General features: G+C 34.9%; 1 protein-coding gene across 4 annotated transcripts in view; it reads right to left on the reverse strand.

Annotated features, from left to right (window-relative positions):
• The window catches only part of pns (DENN domain containing pinstripe), a 347,031-nt gene that overhangs the window by 90,859 nt on the left and 230,277 nt on the right, over positions 1–25,895 (reverse strand). For all 4 annotated transcript variants that reach the window (XM_090411700.1, XM_090411683.1, XM_090411692.1 and 1 more), the window contains 2 exons: positions 11,949–12,077; positions 1,410–1,531 (listed from right to left, as the gene is read on the reverse strand). In XM_090411700.1, the coding sequence (XP_090267826.1) occupies positions 1,410–1,531; positions 11,949–12,077 (251 nt within the window). The remainder of the gene's footprint in view (positions 1–1,409; positions 1,532–11,948; positions 12,078–25,895) is intronic.

Here is a 25,895-nt window from a genome sequence, read left to right on the forward strand (position 1 = left end):
TTGGTGAGAGGTCAGGACTATATGGGGGATGATAGAATTGTTCCCAGCTGAAGGTGGAAAGAAGTTGTTGTGTTACGCTGGCTGTGTGTGTGTGGGCGGTCGTTATCATGAATCAAAACAACGCCCCTGGTAAGCATGCCACATCGTTTATTCCGGATAGAGCGACGCAATTTCTTAAGGGTTTGGCAGTACATACTCGCGTTGATTGTGGAGCCTTGACCCAAAAAAGTCTAGCAGCACAATTCCTTGTCTATCCCAAAACACAGTGCACATGATTTTCCAAGTGGAAACCATTGTCTTCAATTTTGTCCTGACTGGTGATTAGGTGTGGCTCCACTCCATGGACTGTTGTTGGGATTCAGGGGTTGCGTGCAACATCCATGTCTCGTCCCCGGTGACAAGTCTGCTCAGGAAAGCATCGCCATCCTCATGGTAGCATGTTAAGAATTCCAATGTACTGACCAGCCAATTCACTTTGTGTTGTTCTGTAAGCAAGTTTAGCAACCCAGCATGCACACAATTTCCAATAATTCAGTTTCTCTGACACAATTTCATGAAGACATGAACGTGAAACTTCTGGAAATGCACTGTCGAATCTTCTCTTCAACTGAACGCACCAAATCGCTAGTCACTAAAGATGGTCACCTGCTCCATTCATCATCGTGCACACCTGTCCTTCCTTCATTAAAAAGTCTTACCCATCTTTGTACCACTGAATCACTCATTGCATGTTCTCCATAAACCTCAATAATTTGCCGATGAATTTCAGCTGCTTTAACGTTCCTCGCATTCAAGAAATGGATAACTGACCTAATTTCACATGTGGCAAGCAATTCGATTTTCTTAGATTTTACAAACACACAACAAGAAGCGTACACACTGCGAGAATGTCTGAAAATGGCACCAACGCCTTGCTAAGGAATCAACAAACTCAGCATGCATGCGCACCATTGCAATCTCGGCACTGAAGTGAAACATTTAAAAACGGAACTTACTTTCTGGACATTCCACATTCCTGTTGCCTGTGCTTTAACCACCCAAACGGCCGCATGGATAAAATGTATCAAAAATATCATCTTCACATCCAACTTATTTCACTAGTATCCAAATGTTATATTAACTTCAATGAACATTTTGCATCCATATAATTATTAATGTGTATAACATCAAAGCTAGTTTGGTGGTTAAAACACTTGCAATTTATAGAAGTTACTTCTTTGAATTTTCCTTTTACTTCTAACTTTGCTATACTGTACTGCACTTGATGTTCATCGACTGACAAAATGACTTAATGCTTTTTAGCAGTAACAAGATAATAAGGATCATAATAAAATATTAATAGCATTAAAAGCAAATTTTGGAAATTCTACTTGCAAAACTAACAAGTAATAAATTATTACATTACTCACTAGTGGAAGTGAATGTGTTGGTGAAACAATAGTAGTCAACAGCATTCAAAGAGAGTAAGTGGCAAAGAAACTGTTCTTTCTCATCATCGTATCTCAAAAAGGCATATTTTTTATATAGACCCCTATAATAATAAAAATAGAAGGGACACTATCAATGAACTGATACTATTCAACAAGATAATCATTTACCTCATAAAAAGAATGCAATTATGAAAAAATCAGTTAAATGTTTTTTTTTTTCTGTCCAAGAATTAAATACTAAATATCCATACAGGGCATCTCAACCATGTGCTTGCCAACTGCTGAAAATGTATGCAGCTGGCCAAATTATTCTCTGATGATTTTCTCCCAAAATTTATTTCTGAGGCCAATGAAGTTTGCATTTGTTCCATTTCATGGAATACATCATAGATATAGGAGTTATATGTAAAGCACTAATTCCTATAGTTACTGCTTTATGCCTGAAGCATAAAAGACAGTGTTCAAATGTACACTGAGTAAAAACAGATTGCTTTAACATTTAATTGTTATATGAAATCATAATAACAAAAATTAATGTATTAAATATAAATAATGATGAAGTTCCAAACTCCAAATCGTGTGTGCATATAGCTCTTGGAAGTTTTTTTGCACTGGCAAACTGGTGTGCACAGAACTGCAATGACATCATATTGATGTGCATAAATTAGTGCTTTTTTCAATACAGGATGACATTTCTCAAACTGAGAAACCCATTCTTTCATGGAAGGGAAACAAAGTAAAAAAATATTTTCATTATTTTACTCATAATTTCCCCCAATCTCTCTAAAATACTACATTTTTTCACTAACATGAATTTGTGTGCCTTTAAAATCTATACAGTGTTACCTGTAGCTTATGAATCCATTGATCATTTTTATGTCCTATATATATACACACACACACACACAGTGGTATCTCGCTAATCTGAATCTCTTTAGTCCGAACCCTCCAGTAATCCGAACTGCGGTTTGAAAGAAAAAAAAGTTTTATTTATTACGTATTATTTTGTGTACTATTATTTTTATTTAATAATTATTATTTTAACTATTATTATTTATTTTATTATTATTACAGTACAGTATAACTACAGTGATACACAAAAAGAGGAAATTCAAAATGTGCATAATTTGGTTAAAATATAAATCCAAATGTTGAAATTTCACAAACAGATGTTACGGAATGGATTACAGTTAGAACTAAAAGTGAATTCGAAATCAAACTGGATGCTGAAATTATAAATATGACGCTATATAATGAATTAGAAGACGATGATGACGATAAAGAACTCGAAGAAAAAAAAGTAAAACGTGACGAGGCAGTTGACAGTTTTAATTTGCATATAGAATGTGCCATTCCACAACATTTTGTTGCTAATGCAGCTCCGAGAAGAAGCATTCAAAAAAAGTTTAGCTTCCAAGAAGCTAAACTTTTTACAAGGAAATAAAAACTTTTTTTGTGTTATTTTGTGAAACTTTTTTTTTTTTTGTGTTGTGTACAAGAAAGTGATATTTTTTATGCAAATTAAGTTACTGAACTATGCAATTTTATTAAATCAGAATCCTCAACAATACAGGTACATACAAACTAAATTTTTTACTAAAATAAACTTGTGTACTGTATTATTTTTTAAGTTTTACATTAGAGTACAGTAAGTAGCTTTTTTTTTCTATCAGTTACTTCATTTATTTACAGAATTAAATTGATGTACCATTAGAATCTGATTATTTTGGTCTTAAATGCTAGTTGTTATTGTATCTTCTCGGGAAAATTCGCTAATCCAAATGAGCACGGTTTTCATTATTTCAGATTAGCGAGGTACCACTGTATATATATAATTATTATTTTTCATTTTAGTTAATAAATGCTATGATTTCTTGATATACCATATATACAATATTTGAAAAATGTTAAAATTTGATGATCTCAAATCACCTTATGGATATATTCATAAGTGATTTGAGATCTCCAAAGTATGACTGTAGAATAAGCATTCTTTTATGCTATATATTTCAAGCATAAAATATATACAGTCATACCCCAGGGTTAAGCCACCTTCAGTTCCAGAGGGATTCATAACTCGAAAACGTCTGTAAGTTATTTGTTACAGTTTGAAGAGAGTGCAGTTATGACTGACTGAAATAAAAAAACCTAACAGTATGAATACCGGTTTACTGAATGAGTTTGTGTGTTGTAATGCCATCTGTTGTTGGCTGGACATAGCACTGTCATATCTGTATGTATCTTCTACATTGGATAAGATTGGGTTGATAGTTAATGGTAGAGATAGATTTTCAGTAGATGTTGAGAGTGCTGGTCTTTTTTGAAAGTATCTATCTAAGGTTGTATGCCAGCTAGATTTCTTTTCTTTCTCTTTAAACTTCCATGTAACAGTCATAATCCCTTACAATGTTAGTTTTGCTTTCAAATTTCTTTCAAAATTCAGATCATGCTTTTCCAAAAGAGTCATGCCAGCTTCAAAATGACAGAACACTTTGGAGAGAATTCTAGAAATAGGCCTTTAGCCTCACATCACTAAGTTTAATCATTTTAATCTGTGAATCTATTGTAATAGCCTTACAACTTTTCTTTTCACTTCTATCTGCCATTATATTAAGTTTAATCACAACAAAAATAGTAGAACAAAAGTTAAAAACAGTTTAACATTCATGCATCACAGTGTAACATAACACAAAAACATGTGACACAAGCCATGTTTGATGGTACACTGACGACAGCGAGACAATAACACCTTTTTATGTGTTTAGTGTCATGGCACTAAAGAACAGTAACTCTGAAGCAAGTTACATAACTTCTGTAACTTTACCTTCACAAAATATCTGTATGTGTGAAGTGCTGCAAGTTGGGATATGCCTGTATATTGCATACTTCAAGTATAAATAAAGCAGGTGCAAAATATCACTGTAGAGCTTTAAAATTCAGACTTAAAACTTTCAAAATGCTCCTTCCTGAAAAGCTTTTCCTGCTGCAGGCTTATACAAAGTAGAGACAAAACAGAAATACTACATGCTCAAACCTAATCACATGATATACCAACAACTTTTGCTTTAACAAAAATGCCTCCATTATGAACAAAACACAGATCTCTCTCAAAGTTTCATGATATCCCCCCCCCCCAACCATCCAATCAGTAATCTTTTGAAGTGTTAATTTTTAAATTTAATCAAACTTTCTATTCATGTTTCTATTTATTATTTTTTTAAAATTATCAATGAACAAGAGTTACATCCATTATAGTACATCAGTGTTTTTGTGGAGTAGAAGTTGAGAAGGAATCAATTCATATTTTTCCCCCCTTTTCTTTGAACAGATGGAGGGGAAGAGATGATGGTGATGAACATCATCATTTACCTGGTGATGTTCATCACCAGGTAAAACACCAATGCTTTGCTTACTGGAGGGCTGAAGTAGCTGATGACATGTCTGGTACCCAGAGCAACATTTATGGTTTCATCACACATGCAATGTAAATGACAATAGATGGTATGCCAAAGACACGTCGTAGAGATCCTGAACTACCAATTCAAGAGTCCAACAGTAAAATGATTCCACAGACCATATGCTAGATTCATAGGAGCAAATCAGATGTACCTCATCAGGTTATTTCCTGATTAAGGAGTTTCAAGTATAGCGGTATGCATGGAAAACTGTTGAGGCCACACAGTAGTGTAGAGATGGGGCTCTGTGTGTGTGGACACTATGTCTGTGGGTCATTCACTTTTAATTATATGAACTTACTTTAAACTCTGCAACACAAATTGATTATGGAAGTCAACACAACAAATTTCAATAGTTCTGTGAATCAAAATAACAACAATAACGATTAAAAAAAAACAAACAGTAGCAGTTTGGAAAGAACCGAGAGCATGGACAAAAGATAAGAGCCCAAAACTGAAACACCAACTGCACAAACATCCTTAAATATTTAACAATGTTCAGAATTTTTTAATCAATAACCAAAAAACAAAAAAAATCCAATAAAAAAACAGATCTACATTTCCTTTCCTATTACTTGGATCTTAACAATATAAGTGATATGCACCATCACTTACTCATATCTAAACCTGATTTTTTTTTATTTTTAAACTGAACCTCAACTTACATCCTAATTACAACTGTCCACCTTCACTTTCAAACTACATTCTATATGACTCCTTTTGCCACAAGGGCAGAACCTGCACATTTGTTAACTCTAACACAAGAGTTAACAAATGTGCAGAGAATGATAAATCTTGAATTTCCTCATTATGATCTTCTCTATCTCAAAATATTCTTGCCCACTGATATGAAGTCATTTGCCATCTCTAACCACTCTTCAAATTCTTATAATCACTTTGACTGTTTCCATTGCTTGTCTAAGATGCTCTATCATCCACAGTCCAAATTCTCCAAGAGTGAGATAGTCTTCCTTAGGGACTTCGATGTTCATAACTCATGCTGTTTCCTTTCTCCAGCAACAATGATCAGGCTAAAAGAGATGTTGAGGATATTTACTATCAACAACAAATCTCTCACAAATTGTCCATCTGTCCACCAGAAAGAACACTTGATAACCCTCCCCATTCCCACAACATCCCTGATCTCTTCCTAACCATTTTGCCTGATAAATATACTATAGATGTCAGCTTGCCTCTTAATAACTCACTCCATAACCTCATCCAAGTCTCTTTTCTTGCTAGCTATTCTCAGGCTCATGTACTTTGGCAATATACTGCCAAGCGACAAAGTGGGATGACCTGCATGGTTTTCTACTCTTCCTTTCTTTGGTGGTGAGCTATTTCTTTGCTTTTTTTTTGAATCAGACACCTGCTCCAACTGAATAACCAAATAATTCTTACTGGAATGAAGGTCTTCATCCCCAAATTTCACACAAAAGCTCAGGCCACTATCCAAGCATCAGTTTTCTAACAAGTGTATAAAGGCAGTCCCAAAAAAGAATCCAGCATATTGCAAGTGGCTTGAAACCAGGTCTGGCATCCCACTCAGCAAGCAGCACCTGCAAAAAAATCCTCAAAAAATCCAAATCAGAATTTGAAAGGGTCAAATGCAGATGATTTGTCTCCTGCTCAAATGGCAATCCAGTCTTCTGGCTTCTTGTCAAGGCTATTATTAGCTACAAGGTCTGCTGCTCTATGTTTCCAAAACCCAAAAAACAAGGCTGGGCTGACCTCCTGTCATAATTCTCTCTCAACTCCTGCACTGAAAATTAAGGCCAAGAAATACTCCCTTTTCTTACCTTTTCTCAGAAAGGCACCAGAAGAATCCTGATTATATTGGATACTAACAAAAACTCCAGGGCTCTGCACTTTTCCACATGCACTTTCTCTTATTCATAGATCATCTTTTGTCACTATCCTATCTACTCTTCTGCTGATGGTGATATCCTTCATTTCATAAATCTTACAGTGCTCATACAGCACAGGCTACAAGATCTTCCATAATCAATGCCATAATTAAACACTGATCTAATTACTATATTCAGCGGGGGGGGGGGGGGGGTGAGGACAACTTTCTCAATTTCAATACTATTCCACTGTAACATATTCCACTCAGTCAATACCTGACATGCAAAAAAAATCTCTTCTTCATTTACTTACATGTCCTTTGTACAGTTTCCAGGGATGACCTCTCATTCTCCTGTCACCCACTACCATATGCAATAATTCCTCTGCTAATAGGTTACTCTCACCAACTTATGTGTCTCAATTGTATCAATTCTCTTCCTCCTATCTCCGATTTTTGCAGACCACATTCACTTAATCTGTCCTCCTGCTCAACATTCTGGAGTCCTGAGACAGCCAGCCAGGTGACCAGATATCCTGTGCACAGATATCCAAGTGTGGCCTGATTAGCATTTTATACAGTGGAAATATCACCCTTTTATGCTATTTACTACAAGAAGATTTGCTTCAATGATAAATACCAATTTTTTTTTATTATTTGTGCTAGATGTATTTCCTCTATGTTTTGCTGTCTACATATGATTAACAGCATCATCATCATCAGGAGGTCACTTAACATAAGTAAAAACCATTAAAAAATTACACTTTCCAACAGCAGTTAGTGCAGATGAAAGAAACAGAAATAGAACAAAAGCTAGTGAGACTGAGGGAGTGAAAGAATGCAAGAATGAAGAGATGAAAGTAAGTGATATGGGAACGAAAGGAAGTATGAATGAGGAAACAGAAGCAAGGTGCAGCAGAATGAGGAAACAGAAGCAAGGTGCAGCAGAATGAGAGGTAGCAAGGCTATGGGAGCGACAGAGAGTGAAATTTCTGAAATGCAAGATTTGATGAAAGAGTTATTCAAAATGAAAAATGAAATGAGGAATATGCAGAGTGATATTAGATGTGTTTGTATATACAGTAAAACCTCATTTTTATGTTCCAGCAATTTATGTTTACCTGTGATTTACGTCATTTTCCGTTGGTCCCGTCTTAAGACCTATTCTTACGATATATTGTTTTCCTGCCATTAACAATTTGATGTGGACGTTATTTCCCATGATTTGCATTTTTATCTCAGGTAACAATACTGATTTTCGAATCGATTTCTGCAGAAATCTGCGCATTTGTGTTCCCAGATGGCGTTGCTTTTGGCTGCAGTTTCGTTTCCACTATCACAGTGACTTGCACGCTTGCAGCAGTAATGAAGTGATGAGCGATACCGTGATTTTTCAATCACAGTATGAATTGATATTGCAGAATTTGTGCTATATAATTTAGCGTGTGAAAGTTGCTTTCAAGTTGCGGTGGTGGATTATCCATGTTAGTAACATGGAGAAAAAATACAGAAAATGTATTTCTGTAGAAGAAAAGATGGCAATTCTGCGACGTATAGGTTGGAATGCCGGAACATGTGAGCATTAAGCAAAAGATCTTGGACTCTCCGTGTCCTCTTTGACCACAATAGTAAAAAACAGATCAAGCATTGAACCCAATGCAAAACAATCTGGGGATATGTCAAAAAAAAAAAAAAAAAAAAAAAAAAACAATGAACAATTAAAGATTTTTTTAATAGATAAATGTAAGTAATTGTAAATTCATTTATTTTCAGTTATTAAATTTTGTAATCTAGTGTGTCGACTCACATACTAGCAGTAAGTCATCTTTTAGCCTTTTTTAAATGTTTTTTTTACATTTCCTGCTATTTACACTTTTTTCCATCAGTCCCCTGAAAAGTGTAAAAAAGGGGTTTTACTGTATTTATATTTTCTTAATTTAAATAGTATTATAGTATTATATTATAGTATATTTAAATTTACAGCAAAGTCAGTGTCATTCTATTCTATTGTGAGAACATGGAACTGAATATTTCATTTGAGTGAATTTCACATGTATATCTGCACCTATGGTGGCTAAAGTGCAGCTAATATTTATTCTTATTAAAGCAAACTTATAAGACATTGTCGGAAAGCTTTTATAGTAGACAGTTTATTATAGACTTTTTTTTTTTTTTTAGAATAGTATTTTATCTATGTGCCCAGGTCAGGAGTTGGCAATAGTCTGGTATAGAGAAAGATAACTATACATTACATATATATATATATATATATCAGGTTTAGATATAATCTCTCTACCAGATGAAATGGATCGAATATGTACAAACCTTATGATTTTTCAAGGATAAAAACTTGAGTGTTTTATGTCTTTTATCATGCAATTACTCTATTCCACCACTAATTCCTTAACAGTGACTGCAGAGCCATTAACAATTTAATGAAGCAACCCTTAAGTCTTCACTTGAATTTAAAAGTGCACTTTTATGCTTTACTTGGAATTTTCTGTATAAGAAAGTGTCTTTTGGTATTTTAACATGTTCCTTTCCATTTTATTAATTTTGTTTGTTCACAGAGATAAGTGGAATAAGGTAAAATATATAAATTACATACATTTTGAAATATGACAGATCAGTCTTAGTAATAAATTTATTTACTGCTTCTATCTTTTATTCTTCAAATCAGTGCAATGGAACAACATATTTTATTCAGGTTCTTTCATTTTGCTAAAATTATTGAATAAATTATTTTAGTACTTTTTCAAATACCTGCATTGAAAATTCTGATGTTAAATATCTATATTTAACATAATGTTTCAAGTAACATTTATTGAAATAATTTCTTTTTCTTTTCTCAAAATTCCAATATGTTGAATTTTGCTAAGAAAGAAAAATATACTGTCACCGTGCTTACAAGCATACAATTTTAAATATATTCTTGTTCCATTTTTATGAACAACAAACAATGTTAAATTGCTTCGTTTCCAACTGTAATGCTTTTTCAAAATATCACAAATTTATATCCAGTAATGTTTCAGAAGAATCTGTCCTCCTTTCACCTTTAGCCTAAAATTGCAACAGATGAATTTTTATTTATTTATTTTGCAGGATGCTCTGAAAAGTACTCAATTCTGAACTAGCATAAATATCACATCTTCCATTAAGCTCAATGGCCTGTCATGGCCTCAGTAACTTGGTTTCTTCTTCTTATTATTATTATTACATGACACCTCCAGGGAGTCCAAAGACTCATCGAGGGAGGGTAACTGCTCGACAACTGTCACCACTGTAATTAGTGCCAGTTGTAGAGCACATTGTAATTGGTTCTTTTGTTTCATGGCATGACTTTCTGCAGCAGTTTTATTACACACATTTTTGTAATTTTAGGGAGTTAATTATAAAAATACAGCAGAATTCAAAAGTTAAAAAAAAAAAAAATTGATAGTTTTTTTAAAGCAGGATTACCTAAACCAAGTGCCTCAACATCGAACATTAACTTATCTCAAAGTGTGTGTAAAACAATTTTTTTTGTTATTACAATGCTAATATTGATAAAATTGCAGTATAACGTTACAGATATTTTTATTTAAAAAAATTTGCAATTTAACGGACACCCCTTAGCCCTATTAGTCCGTTAAATCAAGGGTTTACTGTATATATATATATATATATATATTTATTTAAGATTATAGCTATCCTGCTGCATACTGTAAGTAACTATGTGTTTTGTGTTTTCAAATGGCTCTGAGATGCAACTATGAATGTAAGTTAATCTTGTCAGGCATTTTTCTGAGTGTAAAGGATTATCATACTTCTTAATAGATAACTGATGGATTGCATTTCTTATCCATGTTACTTCACTTCTATCACGTTCTTCACATCCATATTTTCCTACCAACCATGATGTGAAACACATCATCATGTGTATGCATATTTTTTCACATCATGTGAAAAATATGCATACACAGCAGTATGCATATTTAGTATGAAATACACTACATATGCATACTGCTTTCCCAATTATTTTAAGCTAATATTTAAAGGTACCTGTGGCATAACTATAAATAATAAATTACATAATAACCACAGTAATTAACTATCAAAATGTTAATGGAATTTAATGTATAACCCTAATCAAATCCAGCAGATAATTGACTCCTATGTTCCAACACCCCAGTATTCTTCAACAGACTGCAGGGTTCCAATCCACTCTATTTTTGGCATCTCAGAACCGATTGGCAGAATTTTGAAGTAGTATCATCTCATTCTCGCATATTTTCCTATCAACAAAATTTCTCACCTATTGCCATCTACGAAAGACAAACTGGCACCTATCTCTCTTAGCTGGCATTTACCAGATACTGTGTGAATGTAATTTAACATACTTTGGACAAACAGGATGTTCTGTGGATAAAAGAATGAATGAACATCAATATTATATCGAATACATGAAACCTGTAAAGTCTGGTCTGGCACAACATGGTATTGACACTAAACACAATATCCAGTGGGATAAAGCATAGATGCAAGTTTAAATATGAACACCTTTTTCAAAGAAAGTTGCAAAGCCCTTTTACATCAGCCAAATCTAAATTGAAATGATTGTCTCACTCTCCCAAATGTTTGGGAGATTCTTATCTTATGTAACCATCAAAGAAATAGTTTTTAAGAATTATTTAATAATATTTTATTAATTTCTAGCATGCAGCAATAGTTTTTAATTGGTAATCAATCCACCGATTGTTATGTACTTTGTATTCCATTCCTTTTGAATTGTTTGTTGTCTACACTGATGATCTACTGTTAATTTCAGTATGAAATATTTGTATTTTTAATTCATTAAAGTTAATTACTGTGGTTATCATGTAATTTATTATTTACCAATTATTTTAAAGTTTTTGATTTAAGCTTAGAGATTCAAATTGTAAAAATAAATTGTAAATTTATTTTTACAATTTGATAATTATCTACTCATCTGGTTGAAATATTAATTAAAAATTTTAGCTGATCACTGTCTTTACATTATTACTTATTTTATTTTATTACTCATTACATTATTACTTCTGTTTCTCTTTTCCCCCCAACCATTTTATGTGGAGCAGTATTTCCACAACTTAAACATCTATACATATATTAACACACAAGTAAAGTTAATGAAAAATGATGCAAAAAGAACAACAGAAACATATATATGTAAATAGTACACATTCTAGAAAATCTCACCTTACAAGCTCCTGGTTAGACAATAACTTTTTGAGGTGTTTAGATAAAAACTTTTTTTCAAGAGACAACCGAATAAATGCTCTTGCATAACCAATATCTGTTTTGATTTCCGTCATAGCTTGTACAATTCTAACAAAAATAATAATTAAATAGAAGAAGTTAACTTAAGGCATGGTGTTAACTGATATATTTTATCTGAATACAGTCTAGCATTATTCATTGCAATTTTAAAAATGTAATGAGTAACAAAATCTTGAAAATTATAAAGTAAAATAGTATTAAATCAAGTATATACAGAAATTGCTTGAGTATGATCACAACAACAAACCTTGACTTAAACAGGTAAAGAGAACTTGATAACTCATCTCCCACTCAACCAAGTTTGAACAGCTGACATCTGCATCATTAAGCAGATTTCTAAGCAAACTTTTGACATCAATAATCAATAGTACATGATTGCTAACGTAATATTCTTAGTTTTATTTAAATTTTACTTAAGAGGACTTAGGCTGTCAATATATGCTAGCAGCTTACAGGTATTTTTTATTTTTTTTGTATACTTCATATTAGTAAATGTTGATAGTAGCATAACAGATTGCTTTATGGATGCATCATATCTGTTCAATGTGTACAAGGGCAGCAGTATAGGTCTACTTATTAAAATGAAATTCACAAATTCAATTTTAGTTCAAATTGGACAATTAGTTGTATTTTTGTATTTCTGTTAGTAAAATATAAATGAACTGTTGGTATAGCAGGCCAGGTCTTCCAAGAAGTTATTCAGGATGGCAAATAAGTCACGAAAGATTTTAAACATTTAATAACTTTTTCATTTATTAATTATTTTTCTTCTTCTTTTTTTTTTTTTTTTTTTTGTTATAATGAAATACAAAACCTGGAGATTTATTTATTAGTTAAGAAAAACCACATCATATAAATGCCTTTCATTTTTGGTTTCACAAAAACAAGCCTTTCTATGTTCCATAAAGCTGTTAATGTTTCAGGTTTCAGTGCCATAATTTCTGCACGAACGTTCTTCTTCAGCTCTTGTATTGTCTGGAGCGGTCAGATCTTGAGAATGCGATGGCCAATTAATTGCAGTTCACAAATTATTCGCTCACCAAAAATGTGCCTCAGGAGTTTCATTGTGGCTCCAGCAGGGTGAGCAGCTGAAACCACATCTTGGATGTGTCCTCTACTGCAGAGCATACAAAATTTTCAATCATGGCATGATATCCTTGGCCAACGAGGTGGTGCATTTCACACTGGTGAACAACCTTTTCCCGTCTGCTTATTTATGAAACCACTGAGGTGAAAGTGAGCTTCATTGGACATAATCAGATGGTGGATAAAGTTGTTTTCTTCTCTAGCCAATTGTTGAAGGTGGACTACAAAATTTACATGTTGCTGATAATCTATCAGTTTCAATTCCTGCACCAGTTGGATCTTGTATGGGAAGAGGCATAAATGGTTTAAGATGCACTGCAGTGACACCCAAGACACACCCTGGCCAGAATATCTTTGAGTTGACATTCCTGGTTCTTTTTCAATGCTATCCTGCACACATTGAATGTTTCCTCTGTTCTGGCAGAATGGAGATCTCCCAGATCATGGCAGTTCACTTACAGAACCCTCTTGCTGGAAACATTCAATCAAGCAATGAATCACTGTTTTCAGAGGGAGTGTTTCTGAAAATAAAATGGCGGTAATATGCTCTTTACGCTGGAATAATTAAATGCTGAGTTTCAAAAGTTATTAGCATTTTAAACTCCTTTATGACTTATGGGTCATGCTGTATTTTATTATTTTTTTATGCATTCTGTCAGTTGAATCATTGTATGCTTACTCATCCTGTTGACTATGCCACTGCATATAGACATAATTCAACTATCTTTTCCTCTTAAATTCAAAGTGTTTAACTCTTAACTTTAACATATGAAAAAAAAAAAAGTTGGAGATAAACTATATATTGAATTCCTGAGATATCTTGTGTGTGTATGTGTGTGTGTGTGTGTGTATAGCTTAACCCTTTTATCTATTAATAAACTCAGTCTTCAAACTTTTAAATGTTTTCACAAAAAAAAAGTTCACTTTCTCTATACTGTCACTTTCACCTACCTTTTTTCTGACAATTTCTATCCTTTATGGATAAAATACATAGAATTTCAATTTTGAACATTTACTTTACTTTAAATCATTTAACTTCATGAGTTCAGGAGAAGTTATAACACAAACTGTTCCTGTCTGTATAACAGCAGTAGATTAAATGAGTTCTTGCATCTTTCATCATGAGCCGAAGAACATATTGCATTTTGTCTTCATCATTCAAAAGAATTCAGTAACTAAAGTCACTTTCTATATGAAAGTCTCAGTAAACTTCATCATTATCATCAAATTCCTGCCATGTACCCTCAAGGGGTGTAGAGGATATGATAGTACTACATGAAAAATTTACATCATTACTAACTTCCTATCTACAATTTTCCTCCAAATCAGTCTGTTACTTGTCAAGACTCCAACATTATCAGATCTTATATTTCTATCGTCTAAAGCACTTTGTAGAGTATCAATCCACCCATATCTTGGTCTTCTTCTGGATCATTTTCTTGCTAATCTGGCAGAGAAGACCTGTTTTGCTAATCTTTCCTCGTCCATTCTGTTTAAATGACCATACCACTTGAGATTAGCTCTGCTAACGTATTCCTGGATGATGACAATGTCAAGTTCTTTCCTAATATCCTCATTTTTAATATGATATTGCCAGAATCTTTCTCAGGACTCTCATATCTGCAATCACTAGTCTTTGGTCAAGTGTTTTACTTCTGACCCAGCTCTCAGATCCCTAAGTTAAAACTGGTTTGAGCACTATCTTGTATACAGCTAATTTAGTGTTCCAACTAATTTCTCTCTTATTCCATATGAATTTATTCAGTTGACTTCCTACCATACCAGCTTTGTTGATTCTGTTGTCTATTTCCATATTTAATTTACCATCTTCACTAAAAATCGTGCCTAAGTAGCTGAAATGTTTTACTTGTTCTATAAGTTCTCCATTCACAATGCAGTTGACATTTTCAATGATTCTGCCTATTTTCATTGTCTTTGTCTTGTTATTGCTGACCTTCACACCATATCTATTACAACAGTTATTCAATTTAGTCAGAGAATCTTGCAGACTTGTAGCGGATTTATTTAGAAGTATAACATCGTCTGCATAAAGCAAAGAGCTGACATTAAGATCTCCAATTTTGATATCAGGTTTAATACCACTTTCCTTCATATTGTGATCCATATAGATAATGAATAAGAGAGTGGATACTGTACAGCTTTGTCTGACACCAGATTTAACATTAAACCATCTTCCTGTACTTCCTTCAATTCTAACTGCTGACTTAAAACTCAAATAAATACTAAGTATTGTTTGATATAATACACTGTTACACCTGATATCTTAAGAATGTAGAATTCTCAGCTATCATGGTGTAACATGAAGAATAAATAAATTAAAAACCCTGCATAAAAGATAATAGATGAACTATTTAAAAGAAAAAGAAATATTCTTGCATCCAATAAAATATAAAGGTATTTGTTGAACTAACTAACAAAAGAGAAAGAATATATTAATGTTGTGATATGATATAAGAAAGAAAATTTAACTAAATAAGACAGAAAAGGATTAGTCATAAGAGATGGAATGCGAGAGGCTAGAGATTAAAATATTAAGAAAATTCATAGAGAAATTTTGGAAGGGGAATTAAGTTAGAGGCTAGCAAAAGAAAAATAACAGACTATCGCTCAGGGCCGATTCCCGGATTGAGACATCATTACGGGCTCGCCGACCAAAGGACGTTTGGCAGAAAAACGCCACCCTAATTGGTCGGTGAAGTAAAATCAAGTAGGGGGCGGAGAAAAGAAGTTAAAGAGGGTGCCGTTAGGAGAGCAAGTATAAAAGGGTTGGAACCCCCCCTTTTCTTATTTCTTGTCCCCCTCTCTCCATGTACATTTGTGCACATTTTTAAGTTGGAACATGGTGTTAGCAATAACCAGTCCATGTCCTGAGCAGAAATCCAACAGGCATTTGCCATTATTATTAGCTTTACCCTTTTCTCCAAATTTTCCCAAAACATTTTTGTATGTCTGACAATCATTTCCTACTCTGCTATTTAGATCTTCAAAAAGACCAACTTTTTGAAGATCTAAATGCTTTCTCTAAAGTCTCAAAAAATTCCCCCATTTCTACCTTAGTAGAACCTTCTGTGGGAAACCATAGGCACAAATAAGTCTCATTGTTCATAATATAATAAAATTAGTTTAATCCTTTATCCAAGTGTGAGCAAACAAAGTTTGCGCCTGAAAGTATCTTCAGGACTGGGGCAAGGTGGTACAACACCAGGGCAACTCGTTGCAAAGGTGAAGCAAGCTACCAGCACTCCTGTCTCAGTATCTCCAATAATGCAAAACACATCTCCTTGCAGATATGTCTAATGTTATGCATTAAGGGAAGGGCCACTACCCAGACTAGTTTCGACCTTTATTGAGGTAGAATGAGAGTTCATGCCTTTCATCACTGGCCTCTTTAGATTTAAAAAAAAGTTGTGCTGAGAGTCAGCTTGATAGTGAGAGAGGAGAAGAAAGATAGAGTGGATAGTAGTAGGTAGTTAAAAGAGGCCTCAGTCGATCCACCTGGCCTGACTTAAATGCCAGCACCAAGCAGATCGCCGACATTATCTCCCTCCATCCGTTCTCCTCCGCGTTCTCCGGCCAGCCACCTCTTCAGATGTCTGGCCGATGAAAGAAGTGAAAAGACAAATGCAGGAAGACACACATAAATTAAAAATCAAAAGAACTAAGATTCACATAAACAGAAACGACAAAGGAGCTAGAATACACATAAACAGAACAACAAAAGTCGGTGAATTAACAAAAAAGTACTGCAAGAACGGGGGAAGAGCCTGGCCCGAGTGATGCAGCCCGCAAGGAGCTGCACAGCCTCGCTGTAAGCCTTCGCCGCTCGGGTTCTCAGGTCTGCCCCCTCCTATGTGGATTAAGCGTGAACATACAGAAACAGAACCAAGAAACTTAGAAGGGGCTTTTTTTTTTTTTTTATGTCATATTTGCCCTGCTATCTCTTACCGCTTCCTCATAGTCTTTTACCACGTTTTCCATCACTGTGAGTACGTGTACTGACTCTTCATCGTTAAGTTGCCATATTCTCTTCAAGCATTCATTCCATTCCGCTCGGTCGTAAGTGACTTTCCCAAACTTGAGCCATATTCTAAGACTCTCTAGCTCACCTTCACATTGCAAAGCCACGTCTCCCTTTTCCTGTACAGCTGTGTGGACTTTGTTTTTTATCTCGGGTTTATTCCTAAGATAGAATAGGATTCGTTCTGTTACATTCGAATATTCATATCGGGGTTCTTTTCTTTTTACCGGTTTTGTAATGGCGTGAGAAGAACCGGTGTTTGTATCTACTGGTAAAGTTCTTTTTTCAAATTCCTTCATTATCCCTGGGTATCTCTTTTCCAGATCTTCTTGTGTCAGCGACTTCAATGTGTCGCATAAGTGTTGTTTTTCCTCCTCTGTTAAGTCCAGGTGACCGTCCAGTTGCTGGGGCTCGACCTTGGTTATATCCTTTACATAGAGTTCTCCCCATATGAGTCTATTGCTCCTTTTAAAGAGCAAGAAAGTTGGCTCTCCTTTTGTGGTCATTATCTGAAATAGTTTTCCTGCCGTTTTTGGAGATCCCTTAAAGTTCTTCAAAATGATAGAGCCATTTGGAGTATTGCTTTTAATCAAGTTTGTTCCTTCCTTAGTTTCTGGATTGTTTCCTTGCTCTCTGTCTTCTTCTTCTGATGAGGTTTCTTCCTCATTTTCTGTGTTGTTTCGCGATATTATCTCATTTCCTTCCTCATCCTCATCTGAACTTGAGGCTTCTATTTGGCTTTCAGTGTCCTGTTTATTTCGTTTCATTTCTCCTTCTTCTTCCGGCGTGATGGGTCGTTTAGTTGTACTGGTGTTGATTTCCATTTCCTCGGTTTCTGTGCTGTCATTGTTGCCTTCCGATTTCTTAGTGTTCTGTTTCTCTTTCTTCCTAATTCTCCCTTCTGCGTTCCTCCCAGTTATTGCCCGATTTCCTAATGTAGTCGTTGCGGTAGCTGGCGGTTGGAGGGCCGGAAACTCTTCTGGTTCAGTTGTTTGTGGTTCCTTTACTGTTTGGCCGGTAGCTCGAGAGTCCTGTGTTGTGAGCTTAGGAAGGGCTACTGCCGCAGGTGTTATGGCGCCTCCTGCTCTTTCTGCAAGGGTCCTATTAGGACAAATGTCTATTTTATGGGATATGTTCCCACATTTACGGCATGGTGACTCACATTGATTCAATGTGTGTTCTGTCGATAAGCAGTTGCGGCATGTGTTGTTTTTCGGGCAGTGAGCGCTAAGGTGACCCAAAGCGGTGCACCGAAAACATTGTTTTCTTACGCCTGGATAATTGACTATTACTCTTGCTGAGCCTAAAAAAATCAAGTTTGGAACCTCGGTTTTCATCTCGATTGAAATGCTCACTTCCCCTGATTTCCACTCTGGGATATCCGCGTCTTGTCCGATTGTTACGTTTCGGACAGTCCCCCACTTGGAGAAAATGGTTTTAATGATTTCCTCCCCTTTCTCTAGATATTCAAGTGGAAACCTGTCAATTATTACGGATTTTAAAATACTCCCGACTAGGAAGGGTAGGTATTTTTTCCCTTCACATTCTACGCCTTTAAGGAGCGTTTCTCTTGTTTCTATGTTGTTTGTTACTATTTGGAATCTACCCCCCCCCCCCCCCGTAAGGGGTAAGCCCGTAAATACTTTCTGCTTTGACTACTTTGAGAAGAGCTCTCACAAACGTCGCTTTGTCGATGTTTGGGTCAATTTCGATCCCGAGAGTACGAACTCTTGGCAAGAATTTCGACATTGTTTAAAAGCAAATACCTTATCAACGGAATAGCAAATTTTAGTCCCGGAAAGGAAATACCCTAAAAGGGACCTGCACCGATTGGAACGAGGCCGCAAAAAATAAAAACCAACAAAAGAGAAACTAGAAGGGTTCTTACCAAACAATACTGGAATAGGAGCTCTCTCTTGGGATCTGGTAACTGGCAACTGGAATCCAAAAGAAGACTGGAACATAGGAGCTCTCTCTCGGGATCTGGTAACTGGCAACTGGAATCCAAAAGAAGACTGGAACATGGAGCTTTCTCTGAGGTCTCTTCAGTGAGAGCCAGGCCCAAGCTGAGATACCAGGCAGAAGCATTCGCAGGTCACCTCTACCTATAGGAGTTGCCAAATGGTGTGCCACCCTTTTTTAATAAGTTACTCTGGATTTAGAGAAAGATGTTGAAAGTTTATTTTTCACTTGGTTAGAGTATAATAAATTTAGTTTAATCCTTTATCCAAGTGTGAGCAAACAAAGTTTGCGCCTGAAAGCATCTTCAGGACTGGGTTAAGGTGGTAAAACACCAAGGCAACTCGTTGCAAAGGTGGAGCAAGCTACCAAAACTCCTATCTCAGTATCTCCTATAATGCAAAACACATCTCCTTGCGGATATGTCTAATGTTATGCATTAAGGGAAGGGCCACTACCCAGACTTGCCCTGGTATCTCAGCTTGGGCCTGGCTCTCACTGAAGAGACCTCAATAAAGGTCAAAACTAGTCTGGGTAGTGGCCCTTCCCTTAATGCATAACATTAGACATATCTGCAAGGAGATGTGTTTTGCTTTATTGGAGATACTGAGACAGGAGTGCTGGTAGCTTGCTTCACCTTTGCAACGAGTTGCCCTGGTGTTGTACCACCTTGCCCCAGTCCTGAAGATACTTTCAGGCGCAAACTTTGTTTGCTCACACTTGGATAAAGGATTAAACTAATTTTATTATATACTCTAGCCAAGTGAAAAATAAACTTTCAACATCTTTCTCTAAATCCAGAGTAACTTATTAAAAATGGGTGGCACACCATTTGGCAACTCCTATAGGTAGAGGTGACCTGCGAATGCTTCTGCCTGGTATCTCAGCTTGGGCCTGGCTCTCACTGAAGAGACCTCAATAAAGGTCGAAACTAGTCTGGGTAGTGGCCCTTCCCTTAATGCATAACATTAGACATATCTGCAAGGAGATGTGTTTTGCATTATTGGAGATACTGAGACAGGAGTGCTGGTAGCTTGCTTCACCTTTGCAACGAGTTGCCCTGGTGTTGTACCACCTTGCCCCAGTCCTGAAGATACTTTCAGGCGCAAACTTTGTTTGCTCACACTTGGCTAAAGGATTAAACTAATTTTATTATATACTCTAGCCAAGTGAAAAATAAACTTTCATCATCAAGTCTCATTGTTCAGTTTCTCATTCTCATATTTGCCCACATCACTCTACTTGAGACTGCCTGCCATTCAAGAAGATTGGCCTCGTATTTTGTGTTGAATACTATGGCTACTCCTTTTCCTTGATTGTCATCGTCTGAATATAAAATTTTCTATTTATTGCTCAGAAAGATCTCACCAGTTTTTGTCTTTTTTGTTTCAGTCACCCCCATTATGTCGATCTGGTACTTATCTAATTACTCAGCTAGCTCCATTTCTCTGCTATTCAGGCTACTTATGTTGATAGTACTGATCTTTAACTGTGGTGATGTTGAGTTGGGGTGTGTTTTCAGATTTGTTCCAGTAGCCGACTTTTTGCTTTTTGCCCTGGTTCCCTGGCGAAAACAACAGGGGTCTTTTTTTAACAGGGCGATACCCCCGCTGGCATGAAATTCTGTCATGTTGCACCATCATTTTGTATTTTGGTTTAAGCCAATAAGAATACAATTTGGTTGGCTAAATCCCAAATTGCCAGCCCATCCTCATTTGTTCAGCATCCAGGTTGATACCTAACATGTGCACCCAGAGAAGGTGAGGATTGGACATTAGGTCCATTCTCCACATTCCTTTAAAGGCTAAGTGGAGGTCTCCTCTCAGTTATGCAGCTTTAACCCTTAAGCACCCCCCCCCCAGTAAACTTTGCTGAAGAAATAATTAGAACCAAACTAACAGCTTCAAATCACTTTCAGAATGACAGCAATAAGTTCAGGACTCACAAAAGAGAGCACTACTTGGCTCATTTCTGTTTGATTGGGAAGATAATAAAGTTTACTTCAATTTATTTCAACTACATAAGACATATCTGATGCAAAGTGGATTCTAACAAGATCAAGTACATAGTAGTGTGCTCTAACAGATCTAGCAGATTAGCCTGCTGCTGATGAAAAAATACATAATCAAATCTAATTGACGGTGCTAAACAATTAATCATCATAGGTGACTATAACTGTTGAACGTTGACTGGATAGCAGTAAAATCTCATGAGAAAAATGAAACCAAATTTAAGCTGTTGTAAGACAACTTCTTCAACATATGATAGGACTAGAGGTCAAAGTGTGCTAGATCTGATTATATTGTCAGAGGAGAGTTTCAGTTAAAAAAAGAGACTGTTCTGCCTCCAGTGATTATGCTATAATGACCTGGGAAGTGGCTAAATATATGGATATTCCATCCAGAAAAGGTTATATGTTGAACTAGAAAGCAGGAAACTATCAGTATACAAGATTCTGTCTCATGATATTAGTTACTAGATGAGAAAGATACTGGTGGTGCACTGGATGCATTTAAAAAATACTTAAATGATGCAATATTACAATGTGTCTGTACAGTACAAAAAATATGCAGGGCAGCAGTGAAATGGATGTGCAATCTTATTATGCAAGAAACATTTAAGGAAAAAAAAAGATGATGTGAAGGAATATTGCATGAATAAGGATGATGTCAGTTATGAAAATTATAAGGTACAGGCCAGATGATTTACAATTCCATAAAGTTAACACAAAAGAATTACAAGCAAAAGTGAATGTGAAAAAATAACTCTACTGAATGTAGATAGTATGTGGGTGACCGATGCAGAAGAGGTTGTTCAATTAACGAGTATCCATTTTACTAAAAGCTATCAACCAGATATATGCAACATTGAACTTAATACTACTTCTTCAATGGATAAAGTGTATGAGGAGGAGGTACCAGACCTGTTGCATAAACTGGATAAGAACTTGGCAAAGGGACTGAAGATGGGCAAGATATCAACACATGCTAAAACAGTGTTCTACCGATTTGGCTATTTCACAGGCTTGAAAAGAACATATGATAACCTACTGTACAAGGGTGACAAACTGATGTGTCTGACTATCAACTTATCAGTCTCTATGGAGTAGTGGTGAAGATTTTGGAAAAGATGGTAAGAGCTTGAATGAAGAAATGGACTGACAGTGAATCTATATTTTGAAAAGAACAGCATGGATTTACTAAAGGAAGGAAAGTCGTATTTTAGTTTGACTTGCTTACATTTTATAATGTTATGGTTGAATTAGACATTGTGAATGAATACAATATGATATTACTGGATTTTTCTAAGTATACTTTTAGCACATAAACACAAGAAACAATAATATATATATTTTTTTAATTTACAGATATTTCAGCTCGAAACTAACAACTGATTATTCAAAAGATATCAGTGGCACATGAACGCATGATATGACTACATTGAGATATGATACTTTAAAACCAGTGATGACTAAGGAGAACAAAACCTTCCCATATTTTGGTAAAGAAAAACAATCATTTCGATTCAAGTTCAGGTGGTTCCATAAAGCTTCAGCACTTCCCTCAAATAAATGTTCATATTTAAAGCAACATAATGAAGCAAGTGAGTTCATTACCAGAAGATTCTAGGTTCGGCATTCACATCATGTTGTGCCAAGCTGAAATGGCACAGCATGGTGTGGATACGCCAAGAAAGCAGTTTCTTGCTTTCTTGAAATTAGAGTATATAGGAATCACAGACTCCATGAAGGCAATAAACTGTAAAATTTCCAATTCCTTAAATCTCTGGTATCATTGAACCTGTTGCAAGAATATTAGAGAAATATAACTTCATACCAATATTCTTTCCTATTAATTAAACTATCCTCCTCTAAGGACAGACAGCCTCCTCTTAAACTTCTAGGCATGCACCAAGTTCCATGTGTGAGTGCAATCTTTATTTTGGGCAAGGTGGTTGTTCTGTGGAAAAACTACTATAGAAGCATCAATCTTATATCATTTATGCTGCTAGCAAAGGCTGGTCGATTGGTAGAACCTCTGCTACTAATGCTCACAAAAAAGTTAAGCAAGTTTAAGTGCAGTTAGTAGTTCGAAACAGATTAATCGTTCGATGCTGTTGGCACACTCTCCCTCAATGAGTCTTTGGACTCCCTGAAGGTGTCACATAATAATAATAATAGTATACCCGAAAAGTCCAGCTTCGCACAGCATGGATGGATTCAGAACATAGAATCGATAGTTTTATCGATGGCGCTTTAAGTATGAATACTATTTAAGAAAAGTACTGAAGCGAATGTATGACCTTACCAAAAATGAGGCAGCCTCATTTTTGGCAAGGTCATACATTAATTTTTTTAAGTATCATATATGTATTTTGACATAGTCACATCATATGTTCACACAATACTAATATCTTTCAAAATAATCCATTGTTAGCATTCTACTTTGTTCAACCATTTCTGTACTGCTGATGACTTGTTAGTTTAAGCCAAAATATTATCATTTTTTGTGTTTACATGTTAAAAGTATCTTCATTATGACACATGCCTCTGAAAACTTGACTTTGTTAAGGCTTTTATAGGATACAGCACAGAAAGCTGTTGCATATGTTGGAAGATACAGGATTGGATTATAAACTGTTAGCATAAATAAGAGGATAATTGAATGACAGATATCAAAAAGTGCTGTATAGGAGGTATGTGAGTGTGCAAAATTTAAAGTGACCAGTGGTGTTTCCCCTAGGATCATTCCTTGGTTCATTGTTATTACATCTTTAAATTAATGACACTGGAAGGATTTGGCAGGAGACATAGAGCTGATGATGTAAAGATGGGCAAGATAATCAGGAATGCAACTGACATCCATTATTTACAGAATGATTTGAATAGGCTGGAACTGTAGGCACATGAAAATGTTTATCAGTTCAATTAGTTATGAATTTCTGTGTGATGATATCTCATAGCATAATATAGTGATGGGATTGAGCTAGCCTAAATATTGTGATCAGCCCTAGTGATTGCACTAGGGCTCTTCAAGTTTTAGTAGATCAGAAGTTGGAGTTTAGGAGTAAAACAGCAAAGATTATAAATACAACTCAGAGAAATACATTGAAATATATTGTAGTCAGTATAGTCTCCTGATTTCAAAAGTGATGCTGATACAGTGGAGATGATGCAAAGTAAAATTTTAAAGATGACATGTAGATTATGATAACAGATTGAGAATTTATGGGCTGTACTCACTAGCAAACAGGAGAATGATGGGGATTATATGATGGAGACTTACATACTGCAGAAAGAGTCATATAGTATACCATTAGACAGAATTTTTAATTTTATAAAGGGTGGGGAGAGAATGAGAAAGCCAGATTGTTCTCTCATAGAGCAGAGTGAGATTAGAATGGACTGGCTTTGGAGGCCATGAATGCATTCAAGAACAGGTATAACAGTGATGTGGGCCTCCTTCCATGAATCTCTAACTCACTGGAAGTTTCTGATAATAATTCATACAAAATAACTATAATAAACTTTAGTCAATTTCCTTTCTCAGTCTTTCATTATTTCACATTACCAGAATATTTTTCTGACTTGTTTGCTCTCTAACCCTAAAGAACTGTTCCTATACTAAAAGCCTTTCAATATTTCTTAATTTCTGTTGAATTTCCACATTTATTGAAGAGATGGAAACAAGCATAATTCTCTTTCTCCATGTACTCCTCTCTCAAACAGCAGATAATATGGGATGTTCGTTTATTTATTTATTTTTTAACTTGTATATGTATGCTTGGAAACAAAGTAGAGCAACTTCTGCTTCAGTTCAAATATTCAAACCACCATTAATAGTTTCAGCATATGAAATGTCAAGAAAGTTATTTTCATAGTGAAAGAAAAGTTCATTATTTTTAACTTTTTTCATGAAAAGAGCAGAAATTAAAGCACTTCCTCATCTGACAAGGTTTAAACATTGAGGTAAGTTCATTTAATCACTTCCATAAGGTGATTACAGTAGTTACTTTGGAATTCTCATAATAATGTATACAACCCTGAAATTTCTAAATTCGGTTTGTATGAAGAAATTCACGTGCTTATTTCTTATCTAAATAAATTTTGTTTCTAACTAAGCAAAACTTTAGTGGTCAAAGAAAAAAAAAAAAGATACATCATAAAACACCTTCCTTGCAACATTCAAAATATAAACAAAAGGAAAAGTTTTTTTTTTTTTTAAATAAAAACTATAAAATAACAGCATATCATAACAAAGCATTGAATTTAATTCCTTTTTTATTTGTGGGATATCTGAATACATATGGATATCCTAAAAGTTCTTAACAGCTACTGGTAACTTTCTTGTCTATGTTTAATCATTAAAAAAAAAAAACATTTAAACTTGAATAAGTTCTATAATAAGTGAAATTTTCTTAAGTCTTGCATTAATGATACAATCAATTTTCATACTTACCAGTAATCCTGTTTCCTATAAATATTATGTAAACATTCAAAATGGAATCATTTTTCTTCATTTCTCAAACAAAAAAAACCTTTTTCTCATGAGTAGATATAAATGTTCATACTTAACAAATTGTTAGGTGCCAACTGCTGCAAAAACTTATATATTGCAATAAAGTTTATATTCCAGTATGCTACTGGAATGTGATTCATGATATATTATGTAATGCATATAATGACCAAGATTTGCATATTCAGGCTTTTTTTTATTTTTTTATGAAACATAACCAAATAATCAGATGTAGGATCATTCCTTATGTTTTTTTTTTTTTTTTTT

This window comes from Typopeltis vanoorti, chromosome 2 (assembly GCF_054136105.1).
Source record: "Typopeltis vanoorti isolate ZY-2024b chromosome 2, IOZ_Tvanoo_1.0, whole genome shotgun sequence".
Classification (NCBI taxonomy): Eukaryota; Metazoa; Arthropoda; class Arachnida; order Uropygi; family Thelyphonidae; genus Typopeltis; species Typopeltis vanoorti.